The sequence below is a fragment of the Rattus rattus genome, chromosome 1 (assembly GCF_011064425.1).
Source record: "Rattus rattus isolate New Zealand chromosome 1, Rrattus_CSIRO_v1, whole genome shotgun sequence".
NCBI classification, from domain to species: domain Eukaryota; kingdom Metazoa; phylum Chordata; class Mammalia; order Rodentia; family Muridae; genus Rattus; species Rattus rattus.
Window position 1 is genome coordinate 156,489,705 of NC_046154.1, and position 24,450 is coordinate 156,514,154.

Sequence of the window (24,450 nt, forward strand, 5' to 3'; positions counted from 1 at the left end):
TATGTTGGAAATTTGGTTTTGTCTGTGGAATAGTTTCTCCATCTATATTTAATTGAGGTTTTATACCCAGCCACTTTGCTGAAGTTTTTTTTTTTTTTTTTTTTTTTAATCAAGTTTAGTAGTTTCCTGAACAAAACACCAATGGCTTATGCTCTAAGATCAAGAATCTCACAAATGGGATCTGGAAAGCTTCTGTAAGGCAAAGGACACTGTTGTTAGGAAAAATAGCAAGCAACAGATTGGGAAAAGATCTTTACCAATCCTACAACTGACAGAGGGCTTATATCCAAAATATACAAATAACTCAAGTAGTTAGACCAAAGGGAGACAAATAACCATATTAAAAAATGGGGTTCAGAGGCTAAAAAGAATGCAAGCTGAGGAATGCCAAATGGAAGGAGAAACACCTAAAGAAAATATTCAACATCTTTAGTCATAAAGGAAATGCAAATCAAAACAACCCTGATTCCACCTCACACCAGTGAGAATGGCTAAGATCAAAAACTCAGGTGACAGCAGATGCTGGTGAGGATGTGGAGAAAGAGGAACACTCCTCCATTGTTGGTGGGATTGCAGACTGGTACAACCATTCTGGAAATCAGTCTGGAGGTTCCTCAAAAAATTGGACATGGAACTACCTGAGGGCCCAGCTATACCTCTCTTGGGCATATACCCACAAGATGCCCCAACATGTAACAAAGACACATGCTCCACTATGTTCATAGCAGCCTTATTTATAATAGCCAGAAGCTGGAAAGAACCCAGATGCCCTTCAACAGAGGAATGGATACAGAAAATGTGGTACATCTACACAATGGAATATTACTCAGCTATCAAAAACAATGAGTTTACGAAGTTTGTAGGCAAATGGATGGAACTGGAACATATCATCCTGAGTGAGGTAACCCAATCACAGAAAAAACTCACATGGTATACACTCATTGAGAAGTGGATATTAGCCCAAATGCTAGAATTACTCTAGATGCACAGAACACATGAAACTCAAGATGGATGACCAAAATGCAAATGCTTCACTCCTTCTTTAAAATGGGAACAAGAATACCATTGGGAGGGAATAGGGGGGCAAAGTGTAGAACAGAGGCAGAAGGAACACCCATTCAGAGCCTGCCCCACATGTGACCTATACATATACAGCCACCAAACTAGATAAGATGGATGAAGCAAAGAATTGCAGGCTGACAGGAACCACATGTAGATCTCTCCTGAGAGACACAGCCAGAATACAGCAAATACATAGGCAAATGCCAGTGGCAAACCACTGACCTGAGAACGGGACCCCTGTTGAAGGAATCAGAGAAAGGAGTGAAACAGCTTGAAGGGCTTGAGACCCCATATGAACAACAATGCCAAGCAACCAGAGCTTCCAGGGACTAAGCCACTACCCAAAGACTATACATGGACTTATCCTGGGCTCCAACCTCATAGGTAGCAATGAATAGCCTAGTAAGAGCAACAGTGGAAGGGGAAGCCCTTGGTCCTGCCAAGACTCAACCCCCAGTGAATGTGATTGTTGGGAGAAGGGTGGTAATGGGGAGAGGATGGGGAGGGGAACACACATATAGAAGGTGAGGGAGAGGAGTTTGGGGGATGTTGGCCCAGAAACTGGGAAAGGGAATAACAATCGAAATGTAAATAAGAAATACTCAAGTTAATAAAGATTAAATAAAAATAAAAATTAAAAAAAATTCTCATCCAGCTCTCCTTTTAAAATGGTACAACACCAAGACTGGAATGTGGAATGCAGTCTCCATTTCGTTTTCACATCATCTTCAATGAATTAGTTTCTTTCCCAAAGTATATTTCCAACAAGAGAAAAAGAAACATTTTATTGTGCTTTTAATATTGTCGTTATATATACAAGAACTATAGTTCCACCACTAAAGACCAATTTTACAAAATTTAAGAATAATGAAGCCTAAGAACACTGCCCCATTGCTTATGGGATTGAAAGCTCGTAAATCCCACTCTGGAAATCAGTCTGGTGTTTCCTCAGAAAAGTCAGCATAGAACTACCTGAGGACCCAGACATATCACTCCTGGGCATACACTCAAAAGATGCCCCAACATATAACAAGGACACATGATCCACTATGTTCATAGCATCCTTATTTATAATAGCCAGAAGCTGGAAAGAACCCAGATGCCCTTTAACAGAGGAATGGATACAGAAAATGTGGTATATTTACACAATGTAGTACTACTCAGCTATTAAACAGAATGATTACATGAAAGTCTTAGGCAAATGGATTGAATATCATCCTGAGTGAGATGACCCAGTCACAAAAGAACTCACATGGTATGCACTCACTGATAATGGATATTAGCCCAAAAGCTTGGAAACAATACCCAAGAAACAATTCATGGACCATATTAAGCTCAAGAAGAAGAAAAACCAAATTGTGGATGCTTTAATCATTTTTAGAAGGGAGAACCAAATACTCACAAGAGGAAATACAGGGACAAGGAATGGAGCAGGGACTAAAGAAAATGTCATCCTGAGTCTTCCCCACCTGGAAATCCATTCCATATGCAGCCACCAAACTCAGTCACTATTGCTGATGCCAAGAAGTGCTCCTTGACAGGAGACTGATATGGATGTCTCCTGAGAGGCTCTGCCAGAACCTTCCTGACAGATGAAGTTGCTTGTAGCTAACCATTGGACTGAGCATGGGGACCCCAAAGGGGGAGATAGAGAAATGACTGAAGGAGCTGAATGGGTTTGCAATCCCATAGGTTGAACAACAGTATTAACTTACCAGACCCCCCAGTAACTAAACCACCAACCAAAGAATACATATGGAGGGACCCATGGCTCTAGCCACATATGTAGCCTAGGATAGCATTGTTTGGCATCAACAGAGGAGAAGCCCTTGGTCCTGTGAAAGCTTGCTTCCCTAGTGTATGGAAATGCCAGGGCGTTGAGGTGGGAGTGTGTGGGTTGGAATGGGAACATCTTCTTAGAAGAGGAGAAGTGGTAAGGAGGTATGGGGGACTGGGAAAAGGGGATAACATTTGAAATGTAAAAACATAAAAATATTCAAAAAAGACTAATGAAGCCTTCCTTTTTGATCATTATACATTGAAGTTATAATTGTCTCCATATATATGTGTCAATTTACCTTCCCAAGTATAATTCTATAATTATTCACTAGATAACATTATTGTAAAAGTTATAGAATGCTACAGCAAAGAAAGTTCTTGCAATACATGTGATAATGTGAGTTCAGATTCACAGAGATCACATCACACTGGGAATGGCATTACCCAGTTATTTAGAAGTATTCTTATAATGAGATGGGAAGATGATATGGAAAACTCCAAGAATCTCCCATGACATATATAAAGGTAACAACAAAGACATATAATCTCAAGAGGGCTAAAAACAAGGCCAAGATAGGATGTTTTCTTTTGCATTTGATGAACAAGCATTGAACTATGTTGCCCACAGCAGATGTATATCTAACTGCACCAGAGACAGAAATACTGCCACAAATAAAAAGTATGATGACTTAATGTTGTCCCAATTTTTTACAAACTTTTGGAGGCTGAAAGACAATAAGAGTGGATAATTTTTGAACATGTCTACTTCATTTAATGGTAGAATAATACATTTCCACATCCAGAAGTTAGAGATGCGGGTCTGAAAAAATAACAATTATTACTTTTCAGTATTTCATAAACTACAAATGTTATGTAGCACAATATTTACATTGAAAGAATTTTTTGGTAGACATAAAAGCGTGCTTTCTAAGCAAATACAAACTTTCAGACTATCAAAGCCATTGCACTAAAGTTGTAGGTACAATTATTATGAGTTCCCTATATGAACGCTGTGATATTTCTTTGCAGGATAAATGCACAAATGTACCAACTTGTTTTGGCCATGATATTTGCGATCAATGAGATCAATGTGAAGTCCCATATTTTACCAAACACCTCTCTGGGACTTGAGATTTATAATCTGCCATATTTTGAACGGAATATTCTGAGGAGTGCACTATCTTGGCTCACAGGCTTGAGCAAATTCATCCCTAATTACACCTGCAGAAAGGATAGCAAATCAGCTGCTGCGCTTACTGGAATATCACGGAAAACATCTGAGACCTTTGGGACTTTGTTGGACATTTACAAATTTCCTCAGGTGAGTTCAAGTCATGTGAGTGATGGGCAGCCAGGTCTGTTTCTCAGATACCTCCTGTGTGCAAAACAAAAGGAGAGATTTTGATTATTTGCTGTGAAAGAGACAGAGATACATTCTTTTCTTTCTCTGTTTGCTTTTGAATACAGTAGGAATGATGAACAGTACACAAGGTATTTTGAAACCTTGAGACTTTTCAGTAATTTACTGAAAACACTCAAGAAGTGGGATTTGACATTAAGGAATATTGAGCATAATTTAAACTTCAAAATTTCAAATCTGTTTTCTTAAGACTAAGCATGCTTTAATGGCAATTCTTGTTCTCCTTTTGAAAAGACTGTATTTCTTTCAGCTTAATTTTGGGCCGTGTGATCCTGTTCAGATAGACAGAAACCAGTTTCCATCTGTGTACCAGGTGGCCCCCAAAGACACACCTTTGTTCTGTGGTATCACCTCTTTGATGCTTCATTTCAACTGGACCTGGGTGGGGCTGCTCATCACAGATGACAACAGAGGTTCTCAGTTTCTATCAGAGTTAAGCAAGGAGCTGGACAAGAATAAAATCTGCATAGCCTTTGTGGAAACAGTAATATTTTTTGGGGAATCATTGCATTGTCCGCTAACCCACAATCAGATGCAGACTCTAGAGTCATCAGCAAATGTGATTATAGTTTATGGACATTTTGCTTTTCAATTAATTGTAATACAAAGTAAACACAGAAAGTATGAAATGAAAAAGATTTGGGTTATAACCTCAAAATGGGTTGGCCAAAAAATTGAACAATATACCATGTTAGAATTGGCCCATGGCACTCTCACTTTCTCACCCCATCATGGGGAGATTTCTGATTTCACAAATTTTATGCAGGAAGTCACCCCTATCAAGTACCCAGAAGACATTTTTCTTCACATCTTGTGGAACCAGTATTTCAATTGTCCACTTTTGCATTCTGGTTGTAAAATTTTTGAAAACTGTATACCCAATGCCTCTTTGGAATTGTTGCCAGGGGGTGTTTTTGAGCTGGTCATGACTGAAGAGAGTTACAATGTGTACAATGCTGTGTATGCAGTGGCCCACAGTCTCCATGAGAAGGCTCTCCATCAAGTAGAAATTCAACCACAGGATAATAAAGATAGGACTATATTATTTCCTTGGCAGGTAATGTGCCTTTAATTGTATTTTAACAGCAATGACATGACATCAGATGCTTTAAAAGCTCTCAAACTAGTTATGATTATTTCTTATTGTCCATTTAATGATCTATATGTGGTAGTATATATTTCAGTGCTAAGATATCAGTGTACTTTAATGTCTATGTACATGATGAGTGGACCTACAGAAAACTTCACTCAACAGAATAATTCTGCTTTTGGTAACAAGTGCAAAAATATTTCTTGATAATTTCTAAGTAGAAAAACCCAAACTTTCATGGTTGTACCTAGCTCTGCAGAGATTTGATGTCCCAGGGTGGTGAACACTCAGGGAGTCTCCACCTTCAGAAGAGAAGGCAATGGCAATGAGGTGGAGGGGTTATGCAAGAGTGAACCTGGAAGGAGGAGCTGCAATCAGGATGAAACTGAATAAAAAATTAAAATGAATAAGAAAAATAGGCAAAGAAAATATAGATCAGAATTACAGAGGGTATTTCTGAAGTGGAATGGTAATTACCAATGACAAGGTGGTTAGAGGGTAAAGACAATGAAACTGTTGGTTAGAGAATTTATAGCTTCAGAGAAATAAGAATAATTTATTGTTTTACAGCATTACCTATAGTTAGTTATGATGGCTAGTCTTAGTTGTCAATTTTACTGCATCTGGAATTAACTGAAACCTGAGTCATTGACTATCAAGCCTTGTGGAATTGCCCTGTTCTAGTTGGCTTGAGAGGCATGTTTCATGGTAGTTTTGAATTTTGAGTCTTTGGATCTTGTGGCATTTGTGTCTCATTTTATTCTTAAGAACATGAGGAGGGGTTGGGGATTTAGCTCAGTGGTAGAGCACTTGCCTAGGAAGGGCAAGGCCCTGGGTTCGGTCCCCAGCTCCGAAAAAAAAAAAAAAAGAACATGAGGCACTCTCAGGCAGTGAAATATGCAGATCACCTGTGTATCTATGGGTTCCATGAAAGTACGTTCTCTAAAAACTGACATTGTAGAGACCACATTACAGTTATTTTCTCCTAAGTTTTCCTTTGTTTAATGCCATGAAAATTAATTAAAACAGCATTAACAAGATACATTAGATTCTGGAAGTAGCATTTCCTTAATTCAATTATAGATATATAAGTGTAACTTCAGCTTAGGATTTCATATATCTTTTAGCTTCACCCTTTTCTGAAGAACATTCAGCTGATAAATTCTGTTGATGATCATGTGATTCTGGACTGGAAAAAGAAGATGGATGCAGAGTATGATATTTCCAATGTTTGGAATTTCCCAACAGGTCTTTCCTTATTAGTGAAAGTGGGTACATTTGCTCCAAGTGCTCCCAAGGGGGAACAACTTTCGATATCTGAACACACAATTAACTGGCCCATAGGATTTACAGAGGTTGGTGTGTTTCTTATTTAAAAGATTCTAATGTATGGAAATAATGTATGATTCTGAATCTAATGACTCTTGTTTCATAATATTGACCCCTTCAGTACAAACATAACTACCAATATTAAGATTTTATTGATTGCTCTTGCAGTGGATGTGTTTTGTCATTTAAATGAAGGGTATGAATTAGTCATTTCTGACATAATTCTTACAAAAAATCTGTCAGAATGTATATATTGATTTCAAGTATCTTAGTTATTTTTTCAAAATGGCAAAAATTGCAGTTACCTGGGAAGAGGAATCATAGTAGGAAAAATATATCTCAACTTCTTGCATGAAACAAAACCTGTCAAGTATTATCCTGAAACAGGGCTTACATATAAGCGAATATTAAAATGAGATTGGAGTTGAAAGGAATTAGTGAAAAAACATTATAAGCAATAGTCACAAATAACATAAAATATGTTGGTGTAACTCTACTGAAGCAAGTTAAAGACATATAAAAATAATTTCAAGTCCCAGAAGAAAGAAATTTATAAAGAAAGAATATGCCAGAAGGTGGAAAGATCTTCCATGATCTTGGAAAAGTTGGAGTATAATAGTGAAGATGGACAATTTTGACTGTTATCAAAATCCCATAAAATTAGTAAAGGGATCTACAGCTAGAATACAACTCCTACCAAAATCCCACCATAGCTGAGATGAATAGCAGTGGGGATATGGAACATTAAGAGGATACATCCTATAGTTAAGCAGCACATGAAGTGGCAAGAGAAGGACATCAACACACCCACAAAATTTTTGACCCAGAATTTGTTCTAACAGGAATGCAGCAATGGAGCAGAGACAGGGAAACTGGCCAAACAATTCTAGACCCAACATAAGAAATATCTAAGGGGCAAGTATCAATCCCTGACACAATTAATGACATTCTGTTATACTTGCAGACAAGAAGGTAGCATAACTGTCCCCTTAGAGGCTCAACTCAGCAGTCTAACACAGGACAGAGCTCATGAAATCTTGTGGAAGAACTGAGGCCTCAAAAGGGGATCAGATTTCCAGAAAAACCTCAACACTTAGGGCTCAGACAGATTGAGGCACCAATCAAAAAGGATATATGGGCTAGTCCTAATCCCTCCCCCATCATATATAGCAGATTTGCAGCTCAATATTCATGTAGGTTCCTCAACATCTGGTATAGGGTCTGTCCTTAAACTGATGCCTCTCTGTGGAATAAATTCCACAACTGTTTGTCTAGTTTGGTTACAGCAGAAGAGGTTGAGGCTACCCCTGGAAACACTTGATGCACCAGTGTGGCAGGATATCCAGAGGGCTTCCACCCTCTCAGCACAGAAGGGAAGGTGGTAGGGGAAGTGAGTGTTTGAGAGGGGATGATTATGTATATAAAATGTACAAAACACTAATTAATGGAAAAATGACTAACATCACCAATGACCCTGAGAAACCAGAGTGGTGACAGGATGTCTTTAGTTGTTTTAGAATTAAAGTTGAGAAGGTCTTGATTAGCAAGACAGCAAGCAGAAATACTATGTGGTCTCTATTTCTATTACTTTCTCAAGTTTTCTACTTTAATTCCTGTTATTCATTTCCATTGATGATAAAACTTTCTGCCCTGAATTTGCTATTTGCATGTTATGTTTTCACAGGAGAAAGTATAGGACTACAGTTTTCTTATACTTATATTATTTGATACTTACATTATCTTAGATAATCACAGTGAATTTTCAGGTGGACTTTGCTTTTTAAGACTTTTAGGGTTGGGGATTTAGCTAAGTGGTAGAGCGCTTGCCTAGCAAGCGAAAGGCCCTGGGTTCAGTCCTCAGCTCCGAAAAAAAATAAAGACTTTTACCAATAGGGGAGAGAGCTGAATTCCCATAGTGCAGTCAATCCCAAAAGCTCATGGAATAATACCACTTCTCCTCACATTTCTGGCCTAAGAGGAACCTGCCTAGAGCCCTCTGGGCACAGGAACCTAGGAACAGTTGGGGAGAAGATCCTTCCGGTTTCTGCTTGCACCCAGAGCTGACCAAGTCCCACAGCATTCTGTAACCAAATGCCATGGCAGAGAGAGCAGGACTCTCAAAAGTGAAGAAAATCATGTGAACTCAGGGGAGAACACACTTCTACTCACATTTCTGTCCCAAGAGGGACTAGCCTAGAGCCCTCTGGACACAGGAACCAAGGAGTAGTCAGGAACAGGATCCTTCTTTTTCTGCCTTCGCCCAGAGTTGAAAGCCAGGCTCCAGGACTTCTTACAAACCTGAGAGCAGAAGTAATACTACCATTTCTGCTCTGAGGGATCTGCCTGGAGCCCTCAAGACACACAAACTGTTGAACAGTCTGAGACAGGATCCTCCAGGTTCCTGCCTTTGCCTGGAGCAGACCTGGTACCACAGCTTTCTGTACACAAATCTTGTGTGGGAGAGAGCTAGACTCTCAGAAGTGCAGACAATTCTGGAACACAGGGGAGAACACCAATTCTGCTCACATTCCTGGCCCAAGAAGCACCCTCCTAGAGCCCTCTGGACATAGGAACCTAGGAATAGCCAGGGAGAGGACCCTTGTGGTCTCTGTCTGTGCCAAGAGCTGAAAAACTGTCACCAAAAGCACTGAAACATCTGAGAGCAGAGGTAACCTGCTCCCAGGAACTTGCCTGGAGCCCTGAGGACACATGAACCCAGGAGAAATCTGAAACAGGATCCTCCTAGTTTCTGCCTGTACTTGGAGCTTACCAGGTCCCAGAGCTCTCTGGACCTAGATCCTGCTGGGAAAAAGCTGGTATTCAGGAGTGCTGACTGGAAGACTTACATAATCCTCAAGCCAATGTCAGAGACAGCAAGACCAGTTAACACCAGAGACAACCAGATGGTGAGAGGCAAAGAGAAAGCTTGTCTTCAGAAGTGCTGGCATGCAGACTTATAGAAGGCTCAAGCCAATGTCAGAGACAACAAGACCAGCTAAAACCAGAGGCAACCAGATAGTGAGAGGCAATCCTAAGAACTTAGGCTACAGGAACCAATACTTCTTGGCAACATCAGAACAAAGTTCTCCCACCAAAGCCAATTATGGATATCCAAAAACACAGGAAAAGCAAGATTTGGATTTAAAATTACATCTCAAGATGACGATAGAGGACTTTAAGAAGGACATAAACAACTCCCCTAACGAAATACAGGACAACACAGGTAAACAAGTAGAAGCTCTTAAACAGGAAACTCAAAAGTTCCTTAAAGAATTACAGGAAAACACAACCAAATAGGTGAAAGAATTGAACAAAACCATCCAGGATCTAAAAATGGAAATAGAAACAATGAAGAAAACACAAAGGGAGACAACCCTGGAGATAGAAAACCTAGGAAAGTGATCAGGAGTTATAGATTCAAGCATCACCAACAGAATACAAGAGATAGAAGAGAGATTCTCAGGGGCAGAAGATACCATAGAAAATATTGATACAACTGTTAATGTAAAATGCAAACAACTCCTAATCCAAAACATCTAGGAAATCTAAGATACAATGAGAAGATCAAACCTAAGGAAAATAGGTATAGAAGAGAGAACAGATTCCCAACTTAAAGGACCAGTAAATATGTTCCAGAAAATTATAGAAGAAAACTTCCGCAACAAAAAGAAAGAGATGCCCATAAACATATAAGAAGCCTACAGAACTCCAAAATAGACTGGACTAGAAAAGAAATTCCTCCCATCACATAATAGTCAAAACACCAAAGTCACAAAACTAAGAAGTAAGGGAAAAATTTTTAAGTAACTTACAAAGGGAGACTGATCAGAATTACACCAGAATTCTCACCAGAGACTATGAAATCCAGATGATCCCAGGCAAATGACATGCAGACCCTAAGAGAACACAAAGGACAGCCCAGGGTACAAAATTCAGCAAAACTCTCAATTGACATAGATGGAGAAACCAAGATATTGCACGAGAAAACCAAATTTACACAGTATCTTTCCACAAATCCAGCCCAACAAAAAATAATGGATGGAAAACTACAACACAAGGAGGGAAATTATACCCTAGAAAAAGCAAGAAATTAATCTTGTTGCAACAAACCCAAACGAAGAGAACCACACAAACATAATTCCACCTCTAACAACAAAAGTAACAGGAAACAACAATCACTATTCCTTACATTTCTAGACACTAATGGACTCAATTCTCCAACACAAACACAAAAATTAACAGACTGGATAAAGAAGGACCATCCAACATTTTGCTGCATGCAGGAAACACACCTCAGTGACAAAGACAGACACTACCTCAGAGTAAAAGGCTGGAAAAAAATTTCCAAAAAATGGCCTCTAGTAACAAGCTGGAGTAGGCATTCTATTATGGAATAAAATAGACTTTCAATCAAAAGTTATCAAAAAAGATAAGAAAGGACATTTCATATACCTCAAAAGAAAAAGGCCACCAAGATGTAATCCCAATCCTGAATAACTATGTTCCAAATGCAAGAGTGCCTATATTCATGAAAAAATCTTGCTAAAATTCAAAACACATCATGTACTCCAAAAATAATAGTGGGAAACTTCAATACCCCATTCTTCTCAATGGACAGATCATGGAAACACAAACTAAATAGAGACATAAAGAAACTAACAGAAATTATGAACCAAATGGATTTAATGGATATTTATACAAGATTTCATCCTAAAACAAAAGAATATACTTTCTTCTCAGCACCTCACAGTACCTTTTCCAAAATTGACCATATAATCGGTCACAAAACAGGCCTCAACGGATACAAGAAGTTTGAAACAACGGCATGCATCGTATCAGATCTCCACGACTGAGGTTGGTCTTCAGTAATAAAAATGACAGAAGGCCCACATACACGTGGAAATTTAATAATGTTTTACTCAATGATAACTTGCTCAAGGAAGAAATAAAGAAAAAATTAAAGACTTTTTAAAATTTAATGAAAATGAAGGCACGACATACCCAAACTTATGAGACACAATGAAAACAGTGCTAAGGGTTGGGGATTTAGCTCAGTGGTAGAGCGCTTGCCTAGGAAGCGCAAGGCCCTGGGTTCGGTCCCCAGCTCCAAAAAAAAAAAAAAAAAAAAAAACAGTGCTAAGAGGAAAACTCATAGCTCTGAGTGCCTCCAAAAAGAAACAGGAGAGATCATACAAGAACAGCTGGACAGCACACCTAAAAGCTCTAGAACAAAAAGAAGCAAATACACCCAATAAAAATAGACGGCAGGAAATTATCAAACTCAGGGCTGAAATCAACCAAGTAGAAACAAAAAGAACTAAACAAAGGATCAACAAAACCAGGAGCTGATTCTTTGAGAAAATCAACAAGAAAAACAAACCTTTATCTAGACTAATCAGAGGGCAGAGTGTGAGCATCCAAATTAACAATATTAGGAATGAAAAGGGAGACATAAAAACAGAATCTGAAGAAATTCAAAAAATCATCAGATCTACTACAAAAGTTTATATTCATTAAAATTGGAAAATCTGGATGAAGTGGACAATATTCTAGACAATATTCAGGTACCAAAGTTAAATCAAGATCAGATAAACCATCTAAACAGTCCAAAAACTCCAATAGAAGCAGTTATTAAGATTCTCCCAAACCAAAGAACCCCAGTAACAGATGGGTTTAGTTGAGAATTATGTCAGACCTTCATAGAAGACCTAATACCAATACTGTCCAAACCATTCCACAAAATAGAAACAAAAGGGACACTACCCAATTCCTTTTACTAAGCCACAATTTCATTATACCTAAACCACACAAAGACCTAACAAAAAAGAGAACTTCAGACCAATATCCCTTATGAATATCACCATGGAAGTACTCAATAAAGTTCTCACAAACCAAATCAAAGAACACATCAAAAGAGTCATCCAGCATGATCAAGTAGGCTTAATCTCAGGGATGCAAGGATGTTCAATATAGGGATATCCATCAACATAACACATGTAAAAAAGACAAAAAAACCCCAGAAGATCTTCTCATTAAATATTTAGAAGGCACTTGATAAAATTCAACACCCCTTCATGTTAAAAGACTAAGAAAGATCAGGAATTCAAGATCAATACCTAAACATCGTAAAAGCAATATACAGCAAACCAGTAGCCAACATAAAACTAAATCGAGAGAAATTTGAAGCAATCTCACAAAAATACGGGGTTAGACAAGGCTGCTCACTCTCTCCCTACTTATTCAGTATAGTACTTGAAGTCCTAGCCAGAGCAGTCAGACAACAAATGGAGGTCAAAGGGATACTCATTGGAAAGGAAGAAGTCAAAATATCACTATATACAGGTATGATAGTACACTTAAGGGACCCCAAAAGATCCACCAGAGATGTACTAATCTTGATAAACAAATTTAGCAAAGTGGCTGGAAAAATCCATAGCCTTCCCATAGTCAAAGAATAAACAGGCTGAGAATGAAATTAGGGAAATGACACCCTTCATAACAGTCAAATAACATAAAATACCTCGGTGTGACTTTATCCAAGGAAATGTAAGTTCAGTATGACAAAAAACTTCAAGTTTCTGAAGAAAGAAATAAAAGATATCAGAAGATGGAAAGATGTCTCATGCTTGTGAATTTGCAGGATTCCTACTGTAAAAATGGCCATCTTGCCAAAACCAATCTACAGATCAATGCAATCCCCATCAAAATTCCAACTCAATTCTTCATAGAGATAGAAAGAGCAATTTGCAAATTCATTTCAATAACCAAAAATTCAGGATAGCAAAAACTATCCTTAACAATTAAAGAACTTCTGGGGAATCACCATCCCTGACCTCAATCTGTATTACAGAAAAATAGTGATAAAAATTGTATGGTATTGGTACAGAGACCGGCAGGTTGATCAGTGATATTGAATTGAAGACTCAGAAATGAACCCACACACCTATGGCCACTTTATCTTTGCCAAAGGAGTTAAAACCATGCAGTGGAAAAAACATAGCATTTAGGAAAAATGATGATGGTTCAACTGGAGGTCAGCAGGTAGAAGAATTCAATTTGATCCATTCTTATCACCCTGTACAAAGGTCAAGTCCAAGTGGATCAAGGACCTCCACATAAAACCAGATGCACTCATACTCATAGAAAAAGTGAGGAAGAACCTTGAACACTTGGGCACTGTGGAAAATTTCCTGAACAGAACACCAATGGCTTATGCTCTAAGATCAAGAATGGACAAATGGGATCTCATAAAACTGCAAAGCTTCTGTAAAGCAAAGGACATTGTTGTTAGGAAAAAACGGCAACCAACAGATTGGGAAAAGATTTTTTACTAATCCTATATCTGATAACGTTCTAATATCCAATATATACAAAGAACTCAAGAAGTTAGCCTACAGAGAATCAAATAACCCTATTAAAAATGGGGTAGAGATCTAAACAAAGAATTATCAACTGAGGAATATTGACTGTCCAAGAAGCACCTAAAGAAATATTCAACATCCATATTCATCAGAAAATTACAAATCAATACAACCCTGAAATTCCTCCTCATACCAGTCAGAATGGTTAAGTTCAAAAACTCAGGTATCACCAGATGCTGGTGAGGATGTGGAGAAAAAGGAACACTCCTCCATTGTTGGTGGGATTGCACGCTGGGTAACAGCTCTTGAAATCATTCTTTGAGGTTCCATCCAAAATTGGACATAGTACTACTTGAAGACCCAGTATACCTCTCCTGGACATATACCCAAAAGATGCTCCAAAATGAAACAAGGATACATGCTCCACTATGTTCATAGCAGCCTTATTTATAATAGCTAGAAACTGGAAAGAACCCAGATGCCCTTCAACAGAGGAATGTATTCAGAAAATGTGGTACATCCACACAATGGAGTACTACTCAGCTATCAAAAACAATGACTTCATGAAATTCATAGGGAAATGGATTGACTAGGAAATATCATTCCGAGTTGGGTAACCCAATCACAGAGAAATCCACATGGTATGCCCTCACTGATAAGTGTATATTAGCCCAAAACCTCAAATTACCCAAGATGTAATCCACAGAGCACATGAAGCTCAAGAGGAAGGATGACCAAAGTGGGGATGCCTCAGTCCTTCTAAAAAGTGAACAAAAATATTCCTAGGAGAAGATATGGAGACAAATTTTGGAGGAGATACTGAAGGAATGATCATTCCGAGACTGCCTCACCTGGGGATCCAGACCATATACTTACAGCCACCAAACCCAGACAATATTGCTGATGCTAAGTACGTGCTGACAGGAGGCTGATATAGCTGTCTTGTGAGCAGCTCTGCCAGAGTATGACAAATACCGAGGTGGATGCTCATAGCCAACCATTGAACTGAGAACGGGGTCCCAATTGGAGGCGTTAGAGAAAGGATTGAAGGACCGAAGGGCCCCGCAACCCCACATGAACAACAATACCAACCAACCTGAGCTCCCAGGGACTAAACCAGTACCCAAAGAGTGCACGCGGACAGACCCATGGCTCCAGGTTCATATGTAGCAGAGCATGGCCTGGTTGGGCATCAATGGGAGAAGAAGCCCTTGGTCCTGCCAAGGCTGGATACCCCATTGTAGGGGAATGTCCAGTGTAGGTGGAAGTGGTGGGTGATTGTGGAGGGCAAACACCATAATAAAAAAAGAGGGTGGGGTTGGCTTTGGGGTTTTATGGATAGGAAACTGGGAAAGGCTATAACATTTGGAATGTAATAAAGGATGTCTAATTAAAATTTTTAAAAAAGACTTTTATGAAAAATAGACCAACGTTAGAGGTTGTCTCTTTTATACTTATCTGTCTTGTTGGAAACAGGTAAGCAACAAATGTGAGGAACGAAAAATTTTGTTTGAACATCACAAACTGCGGGTGACATTCATCATGGCAGGTCACTATGTCAGCATTGATTTTAGGATATTAAGAAGATTTCAGGAATTTGAGGGTGAAGGCTGTGGCTGATGAAACTTATTTTCCATGTTCATTCAAATGCCAAAGATGATAGAACAATTTTGAGAAGGTCAGCAATACTTAGCTAAAGGAATGCAGGATATAATAAGGTTGGTTCTACTATCCCAAATCTTTACAAATCTTACGAAGTATCATGTTCTTATGACCTAACTTTAAAAATGTACTTTGTATATCATGCTACATGGAAGCATGCATTTGGAATATAAGGTTTAATTAATATACATTCTGTAGAATAAAACACAGTTTACTTGGACCTGATTAAGACCTAAACACTTTGTATCTTGTATTAAATATGTTTCAGATTCCAAAGTCTGTATGCAGTGAGAGCTGCAGTCCTGGATACAGGAAAGTCATCCTGGAGAGCAAGCCTGCCTGTTGCTTTGACTGCGCTCCTTGCCCAGATAAAGAGATTTCCAACGAGACAGGTAAAAGCCAAGCCTATCAGAGGGTGTCTCATCCTTTCTACAGTGCTCTGACAAAATTCAGTAAGGGAAAATATTAGGCGCTTAAACAATATCACCATTCCTTTATTTCATTTTAGTAATCTATTTTTTCCTGTATATTCTATTAAAGTAAAACGTATGAGTGATTCACTTCTGATTCATTGTAGGCTTTGTGGGATCAAGAAGTCACTTTGCTATGCAAAGACGAAAGTTCGATTTCATCATAAAATTGAATTGACAATATTCTGAATTGCATAAGTCTTCCTAATTTTGAAAGCATATTTTAATCAGATTACACTTATGTTTCTTTTAAAATTAGATATTTTCAGCTTCACTATGAGAGGTTCATCAGTCTTATTTCATAATGGGGACCTGAAAGATTCTAAATGTACTTAATTACAATATTTTTCCCAAGTTTTTTTAGCACAATATATTGATTTGTAAAAGTAAATTACACAAAGAAATTAAATTACTGTGAACCGTCTGCAGGACAATGACAACTAGAGACTTAGGGAATATGATTTAAAAAGGAATGCATGATCCACATAATATATATTAACCTAATTCATATTTTCCATGAAGAATTAATGATTTAGATATTGTATATTTGCGTATTTACTAGTGATCTTGAAACTAGTATTATATCTAGTTCAATGCTGGTGGTACTCTCAAAGTTTATAATATGTGATGTTAGTCATTGACTCAGTAATACCAGAATTTCACTAGTGCATAAACATTCTCATCAGAACTATTGGAAACTAAAGTAAAAGTATGTAGAAAGGTCACTGAAAGTCTTTGAAATAAGAACCTGGACCATGACCATCTTTAGATGCACCATTATATAGGTGAATGTAATGGGTTTTTTGTTTGTTTTATGTTTTTTTCTTATAAGGACAACATTTATTTGGGGCTGACTTACAGGTTCAGGGGTTCATTATTATCAAGACAGGAACATGGCTGCATTCAGGCAGGCATGGTGCAGGAGGAACTGAGAGATCTACATCTTTATCTGAAGGCTGCTAGCAGAATACTGGCTTCCAGGCAGCTAGGATGAGAGTCTTAAAACCCACACCCACAGTGACACACCTACTCCATCGGGGCCACATGTTCTATTAGTGCCACTCTCTGGGCCGAAAATATAGAAACCACCACATTTCACTCCCTGACTCCCATAAACTTATTCAAACATATGAGTCTATGGGGGCCATATCTAAACAAAGCATAATAAAAACAGATTTAGTCAAAATTCAAAAATCCCCATAGTCTATAGCAGTCTCAACACTGTTCAAAGTCTCAACAAGTCCAAAGTTCAAAGTCTCTTCTGAGATTTATCCAATCCTTTAAGTATAGTCTCCAAAGCAAGACAGGACTCCAGCCGGGCAAACTCCAAACTCCAAACATGTCTGACATCAAAGTGGTCTTCAGATATTCAACTGCTTTTTCATCTCTGTTGACTGCAACAAACTTCTTTCTCCTGGGCTGGTTCCACTCCCTGTTAGCTGCTTTCCTCAGAAGATAGCCCACAGCCGTGGCATCTCACTCAAGGCTCTTGTATTTCAAGTATCTTGGGGTCTCCAAGGCAACTTCAGTTTTACAGCTTCTGAATGTAATGTTGCTGGAGTAAATATGCCAAGCTCTGTTACCCATTCCTGTCAAAGCCCAAAGCCCAAGGTATAGAAATATAGGATCATTATTTCCAGGAAAACTTGGGTCACGTTGGTTTACTGTGTCAAAATAATACCAGTAAACATGAGGATCTCACAAGATAGCTGCAATCAGTGGTTATAGAATGAGCACTGTTATTCAGTGTTGAATGGAAAGCATAATTGGAAAGGATTTGCTATAGTTACTGTTGATTTGCTATTTGTTGATTCATTCAGTATGCTGCATGAAATAAATCCCATTTTGCATATATATCTAACACGAAAAAACTCATTTCTGAAAGTGAACTGACAATTTTCCTTTTTTTATTTACTCTACATCAAAATCCAAGCCTCCACTCTGGGTCCCATCCTCATAGAGTCCCATCCATCCTCCACTTCAACACTCAGAGGCTATGGCCCCCACCTATGGCTCTACCATATCAAATCAACTCTCTACAAGGCTATGCACATCCTCTTCCATTGAGGCCATAGAAGATAGCCCTGTTAGGAGAACATATTTCACAGACGGGCAACCGCTTTAGGGATAGCCCTCTCCCTTATATTTTTGGTTGTGAGCCTAGCCTTTTTTTTTTTTTTTTTAAAGATTTATTTATTTATATATAAGTACACTGTAGTTGTCTTCATCCACACCTGAAGAGGGCATCAGATCTCATTACAGATGGTTGTGAGCCACCATGTGGTTGCTGGGATTTGAACTCAGGGAGTCTGGGAGAGCAGTCAGTGCTCTTAACCACTGAGCCATCTCTCCAGCCCGTGAGCCTAGCCTTTAACGGCTGAGCCATCTCTTCAGCCCGATAGCCCTCTCTCTAATTGTTAGGGATCCACATGAACACTGAGCAGCTCCTCTGTTACTTATTGGGGGGTGGGCGGATTTTGGCTGTGGGTCTCTGCATCTGTTTCGGTCATCACCTAGATATAGCATCTCAGGGGACAGTTATGCTGGACTTCTTTTTGCAAGTATAAGCGACTATTATTAATAATGCCATGGACTGATATTTGCCCATGGGATAAGACTCAAGTGGGGCCACTTATTGTTTGTCTCTTCCCTCAGTGTCTGCTCCAACACCTTGTCTCTGCATTTCTTGTAGAGAGGAAGAATTTGGGTCAAATTTTTGTTGTGAGTTGGTGTCCCTATTCCTAGTGCCCTTTGCCTAAAACAAACTTTTACTGTCATATGTTTCCATTTATGAATTCTACTTCTTAGAGCCTAATCCATTGCTGGAGAATGGCATTGTGTCAATAGATTGCTTTTGGTAAGATAGCCATTTTCATTATTATGACCCTATCATTCCAAGAGCATGGTTGATCTTTCTGTTTTTTGATTTCTTTTTTTTTTTCTCTGATGTGTGATTTGCTTTATGTCCATGCTGTTGGGATTCTGCTGATTTTTTTTTTTTTTTTTTTAGAGTTGTTGTTGTTGTTTGGTTTTTTTTTTTTTTTTTTTAAAATTAACTTGAGTATTTCTTATATACATTTAGTGTTAGTCCCTTTCCCGGTTTCGGCAAACATCCCCTCCCCTCCCTTCCTTATGGGTGTTCCTTCCCAACCCTCCCCATTGCCGCCCTCCCCCAACAGTCTAGTTCACTGGGGGGTTCAGTCTTAGCAGGACCCAGGGCTTTCCCTTCCACTGGTGCTCTTACTAGGATATTCATTGCTACTTATGAGGTCAGAGTCCAGGGTCAGTCCATGTATAGTCTTTAGGTAGTGGCTTAGTCCCTGGAAGCTCTGGTTGGTTTTTGATTTCTTAATTATTTTCTTCAGTGATTCCAAGTTCTTGTCATATAGGTTGTGACTTGCATGGCTAGAGTTGCAAGAAGGTATTTTATACTAATTGTGGCTATTGTAAAGGGTTCATTTTAGCCTAATTTCCTTCTCAGCTCATCTATCATTTGCTTTAAGGAAGACTAAGTTTTTGTTTTTATTGCTTGTTTGTTTGATTTTTTAAATTCAATTTTGTATTCAGCCATTTTCCAGAGGTGTTCATCAGTTGTAGGTGTTCTTTGGTGTAATATTTGTGGTTGCTTATGTATATTATCATGCCATCTGACTCCTTTCTTTCCAATTATATTCACATAATCTGATATTTTTGTGTTGGATATTTTCTTTATTTACATTTCAAATGTTATCCCCTTTCTCAGTTTCCCCATCAGAAATCCTTATCCCATACCCCCTTTCCCTGCTACTATGAGAGTTCTCCCTGTCCCACCCACCCCCTCTCTCCTGCCTCCTTACACTGGCATTCTGCTACAAGGGGCATTGAGAGTTCACAGAACCAAGGGCCTCTCCTCCCATTGACGCCAACAAGGCCATCCTCTGCTACATGTGTGGGTGGAGACATGGGCCTCTCTATGTGTACTCTTTTGTTGGTGGCTTGGTCCCTGGGGAGCTCTGGTGAGTTTGGTTGGTTGATATTGTTGTTCTTCTTATGTGTTACAAACCTCTTCAGCTTTTTTAGCCCTTTGTAAAGATCCTTCATTGGAGACCCTTTGCTCAGTCCAATGATTGGTTGTGAGCATATTCCTCCATATTTGTCAGGCTCTGGCAGAACCTCTTAGAAGTCAGCCATATCAGGCTTCTCTCAGCAAACAGTTCTTGGCATCCACTGTAGTGTCTGAGTTTGGTGTCTGAATGTAGGATGGATCCCCAGGTGAAGCAGTCTCTTATGGCCTTTCCTTTAGTCTCTCCTCTACAATTTGCCTCTGAAATTCCTCCCTTGATTATTTGATTTCCCCTTCTAAGAAGGACTGAAACATCCAAACTTGAGTCTTCTTTCTTCTTCTGCTTCATGTGGTCTATGAATTGTATCTTGGGCATTTTGAGCTTTTGGACCAATATCCACAAATCAATGTGTGTATACCATGTGTGTTCTTTTGTGACTGGGTTACCTCACTCAGGATGAACCCAAATAATTTGCAATGGAGGAATGTATACAGAATATGTGGTTCATTTATACAATGGGGTACTACTCAGTTATTAAAAACAACGAATTCATGAAATTCTTACGCAAATGGATGGAACTAGAAAAAACTTTGAAGTAAGACCTATTATTATTATTATTATTGTTATTATTATTATTATTACTACTTCATTTTTCTCCTTGTCTGTTGTTTTGTCACCCTTTGTGATTCTCTTTTACTTATTTTGCTATGTCTCTATGCCTTTTAGTTTTTTTCACTTAGGTTTTGTCTATCTTGATGATTTTCTCAAGCAACTAGTTTGTGGCTTCATTAACTCTTTTTATTCTTTTCTTTGTCTAATAAATTGATTTCAGCCCTGATTTAATTATTTGTTTGCCTTGTCTTCTTCACTGCCTTTTCCTGTTTTTTATTAGAGATTTCAAATATGCTTTTAAATTGCTCATATAAGATCTTTCTAATCACTTTATGGAGACACTTATTGCTATGAACTTTCCTCTTAGCACTGTTTTCTTTGTGTATCATAAATTTGCCTATGTCATCCCTTTATTTTCATTAACTTTGAGAAATTATTTTCTACATTACTTCCCTGATCCACAGATCATTATGTACAGAGATGTTCATTTCCATGAGTTTGTAGGTTTTCTGGTGATTCTTTTGTTGTCCTTGAAGTTCAGTTTACTACCTGATTGTCTGATAAGAAAAACGGTGATATTTCTATTTTCTTTTATCTGTGAAGGCTTACTTTATGACTGAATATATGGTCAATTTTGGAGAAGAATCCATGAGGTGATAAGAAGAAAATACATCCCTTTGTGTTTGAGTGAAATACTCTGTAGGTGTCTATTAAGACCATTTGGTTCATGATGTCTCTCAGTTTTATCATTTCTGTTTAGATTTGACTGCATAATCTGTCAATGGATAAGAATCATGTTTTGAAATCTCTAAATATTAATGAGTGTAGTTTGATGTATGGTTCAAGCCTTAGCAATATTTGATTTTCATCTGTGGGTACCCTTGTGTTTGGATCATAAATACTGAGAATTGAGATATCATCTTGATTTTTTTCCTTTGGTCAATATGAATTAACTTTTATGATATAATTTGGTATTCTCAAGATTGAAATGTATGTTTCAACTGTACTGTAATATTTAAATGAAACAAAGGTAAAAAACAGAGAAAACATAAGAATAGTTCAATATACAGCTAAAATAAATGGATGGTAGTAATGTGATGCTTCAGGTCTGTTCATTATCAATTTGATGCAGTCTAGATTTATGTGACAAAAGAAAAGCACAATTAAAAACTGCTTTCAAGTACTGGACTGGATATATTAGTTTTTACTGATCGTGTGGTCTAGATTAGCTCATAGTGTTGGTGTGACCTCTGAAGAGGTGCTCATGAGGTATGTAACAAAGCAGATTGAGGAGGATGGTAGAAGCGGGGCAGCCAACACCGTACCCATGGCCTCAGCTTCAGTTCTTCCCTCTATATTATACTTTCCCTCTATATTATACTGCCTGATTTCTTCAGTGATAATTTATATTGTGTAATGGGAAAAGTACCTTTTATCCAGGAGGGGCTTTTGTTCCTGGGGTTTTATGAAAGGAGTATAAACCTAAATTTGTGGGATCATTCACCTTAGAACCCATTTCTTTGTAACTAATTGACAAGAGAACACGATTGTAACAACAACCCAATGAGTTGGAACTATAAAACATATAAGGATAAAGGGAATACTTGACCATGCATTCATGACCAACTTCATTCCAACCAGATGTGGGTCAGTGTGTGAAGTGTCCTGAATCTCATTATGCAAATACAGAGAAGAGTCACTGCCTGAAGAAGACTATGACCTTTCTGGATTATAATGATTCCTTGGGGATGGGACTCACACTCATGTCTCTGGGATTCTTTGTTGTCACAGGTCTTGTTATTGGGGTTTTTATAATCCACAGAAACACTCCAATTGTGAAGGCCAATAATAGATCTCTCAGTTATATCCTGCTCATCACTCTCACTCTCTGTTTCCTTTGTCCCTTGCTCTTCATTGGACTTCCAAACACAGCCACATGTATCCTACAGCAGAACTTGTTTGGACTTCTGTTCACTGTGGCTCTATCCACTGTGTTGGCCAAAACTATCACTGTAGTTATGGCATTCAAGATTACTGCTCCAGGAAGAAAGACAAGATGGTTGCTGATATTAAGAGCCCCTCAGTTCATCATTCCACTTTGTGCCCTGATGCAAATCCTTTTCTCTGGGATATGGCTGGGAACATCTCCTCCATTTGTTGACATGGATGCTCACTCTGAACATGGGCACATCATCATTCTATGCAACAAGGGCTCAGCTATTGCCTTCTACTGTACTCTGGCCTACCTGGGAGTCATGGCCTTTGGTAGTTACCTCTTGGCTTTCATGTCTAGGAATCTTCCTGACACATTTAATGAATCCAAGGCTCTGGCTTTCAGCATGCTGATGTTCTGCAGTGTCTGGGTCACATTCCTCCCTGTCTACCACAGCACCACTGGGAAGGTCAGGGTGGCTATGGAAATGTTTTCTATCTTGGCTTCCAGTGCAAGCATTCTAACCCTAATCTTTGTCCCTAAGTGCTACATTGTTTTGTTCAGACCAGAGAGGAACATACTTCCTCTAAACAGAGAAAAAAGACAGCATAGGAGTAAAAATCCTGAAACATAGCAGTCAAGACAAACATTGGCCTAGCACAAAATGTCTGATTGTTGACATTTCTCCTGCTATATAAACAATTAGTCCTTTGACTTTGAGGACAGGATCACATGAGACAGACCGGTGATATTGCTTCAAATTATGTAAAATATGTGACATGGTTGTATTGACCAATAAAATACTTGTTCTTGTATGACCATATGTGAACTGTGACTTCATTCTAACAATTTCTCTCTACTTTATGATCCTCAAAAATTATTAAAAAGTACCTTTCAATCACCTTCACCCACATTTTGAAGCTTCAAAGGCTCACAGTTCACTCTCCTATACATTTCTCTTGTCAACCAGATCCACATTACAAAACCATGCTGTCTAGATTATAGGATCAGATATCAGGAACCAATTATCATGATGTGAATCTTTTGTTATTTGTAAAAGAAAATGGGTAATATATGTCATCTGTAGACATGTATACTTAGGTTCTCATTTTATTCAACCAATTTTGAAGATATAGTGGTAAGAAAGTTATGCCTGGGCTGACTTCCTGAGACTGCAGGACAGACTGCCCCTTCTGCACACCTATACCCATATCCTTGGTCCAAGGAGAAACTGGACAGTGGCTCTGGACACAGGAATATAGGAACAGTCAGCCGCTCTACCCATGGTTCTGGTCTGTGCCCAGGGCCAAACTGAACCAGCCAAACAGCTCCCTGCACCCAAATCCTGTGGGGGAGAGAGCTGGACCCTCATAAGTGTGGACAATCCTGACAAGTCAGAAGAGACTACTCTCTATCCACATTCCAAAACCAAAAGGGAATCGCCTAGTGCCAACTGTGCCCCACTGGGTGCAAGGACCTAGGAACAATCAGGGACAGGAACCTTTGATTCCTGCCTGTGCCTAGAACTGGAAGAGAGTCTCCAGGAGCACCTACACACCTGAGAGCAGAGGTAAGACCCACTTTTCTGCTACCAAGTGACCTGCCTGGTGGATTCAGGACACACAGAGTCAGAAATCCTCTGGGTCAGGGCACTTCCTGTTTCTGGCTCTGCCTGGAAGTGAACTGATA

General features: G+C 38.8%; 1 protein-coding gene across 1 annotated transcript; it reads left to right on the top strand.

Moving 5' to 3' along the window:
• The first annotated feature begins 3,873 nt into the window (after positions 1-3,873).
• LOC116889880 (vomeronasal type-2 receptor 116-like) lies at positions 3,874-23,532 on the top strand. The gene is made up of 5 exons (XM_032890704.1): positions 3,874-4,162; positions 4,512-5,318; positions 6,479-6,706; positions 15,972-16,095; positions 22,470-23,532. The coding sequence occupies exons 1-5, from the start codon at positions 3,884-3,886 to the stop codon at positions 23,393-23,395; spliced, it is 2,364 nt and encodes a 787-aa protein (XP_032746595.1). The 5' UTR covers positions 3,874-3,883; the 3' UTR covers positions 23,396-23,532.
• The last annotated feature ends 918 nt before the right edge of the window (positions 23,533-24,450 follow it).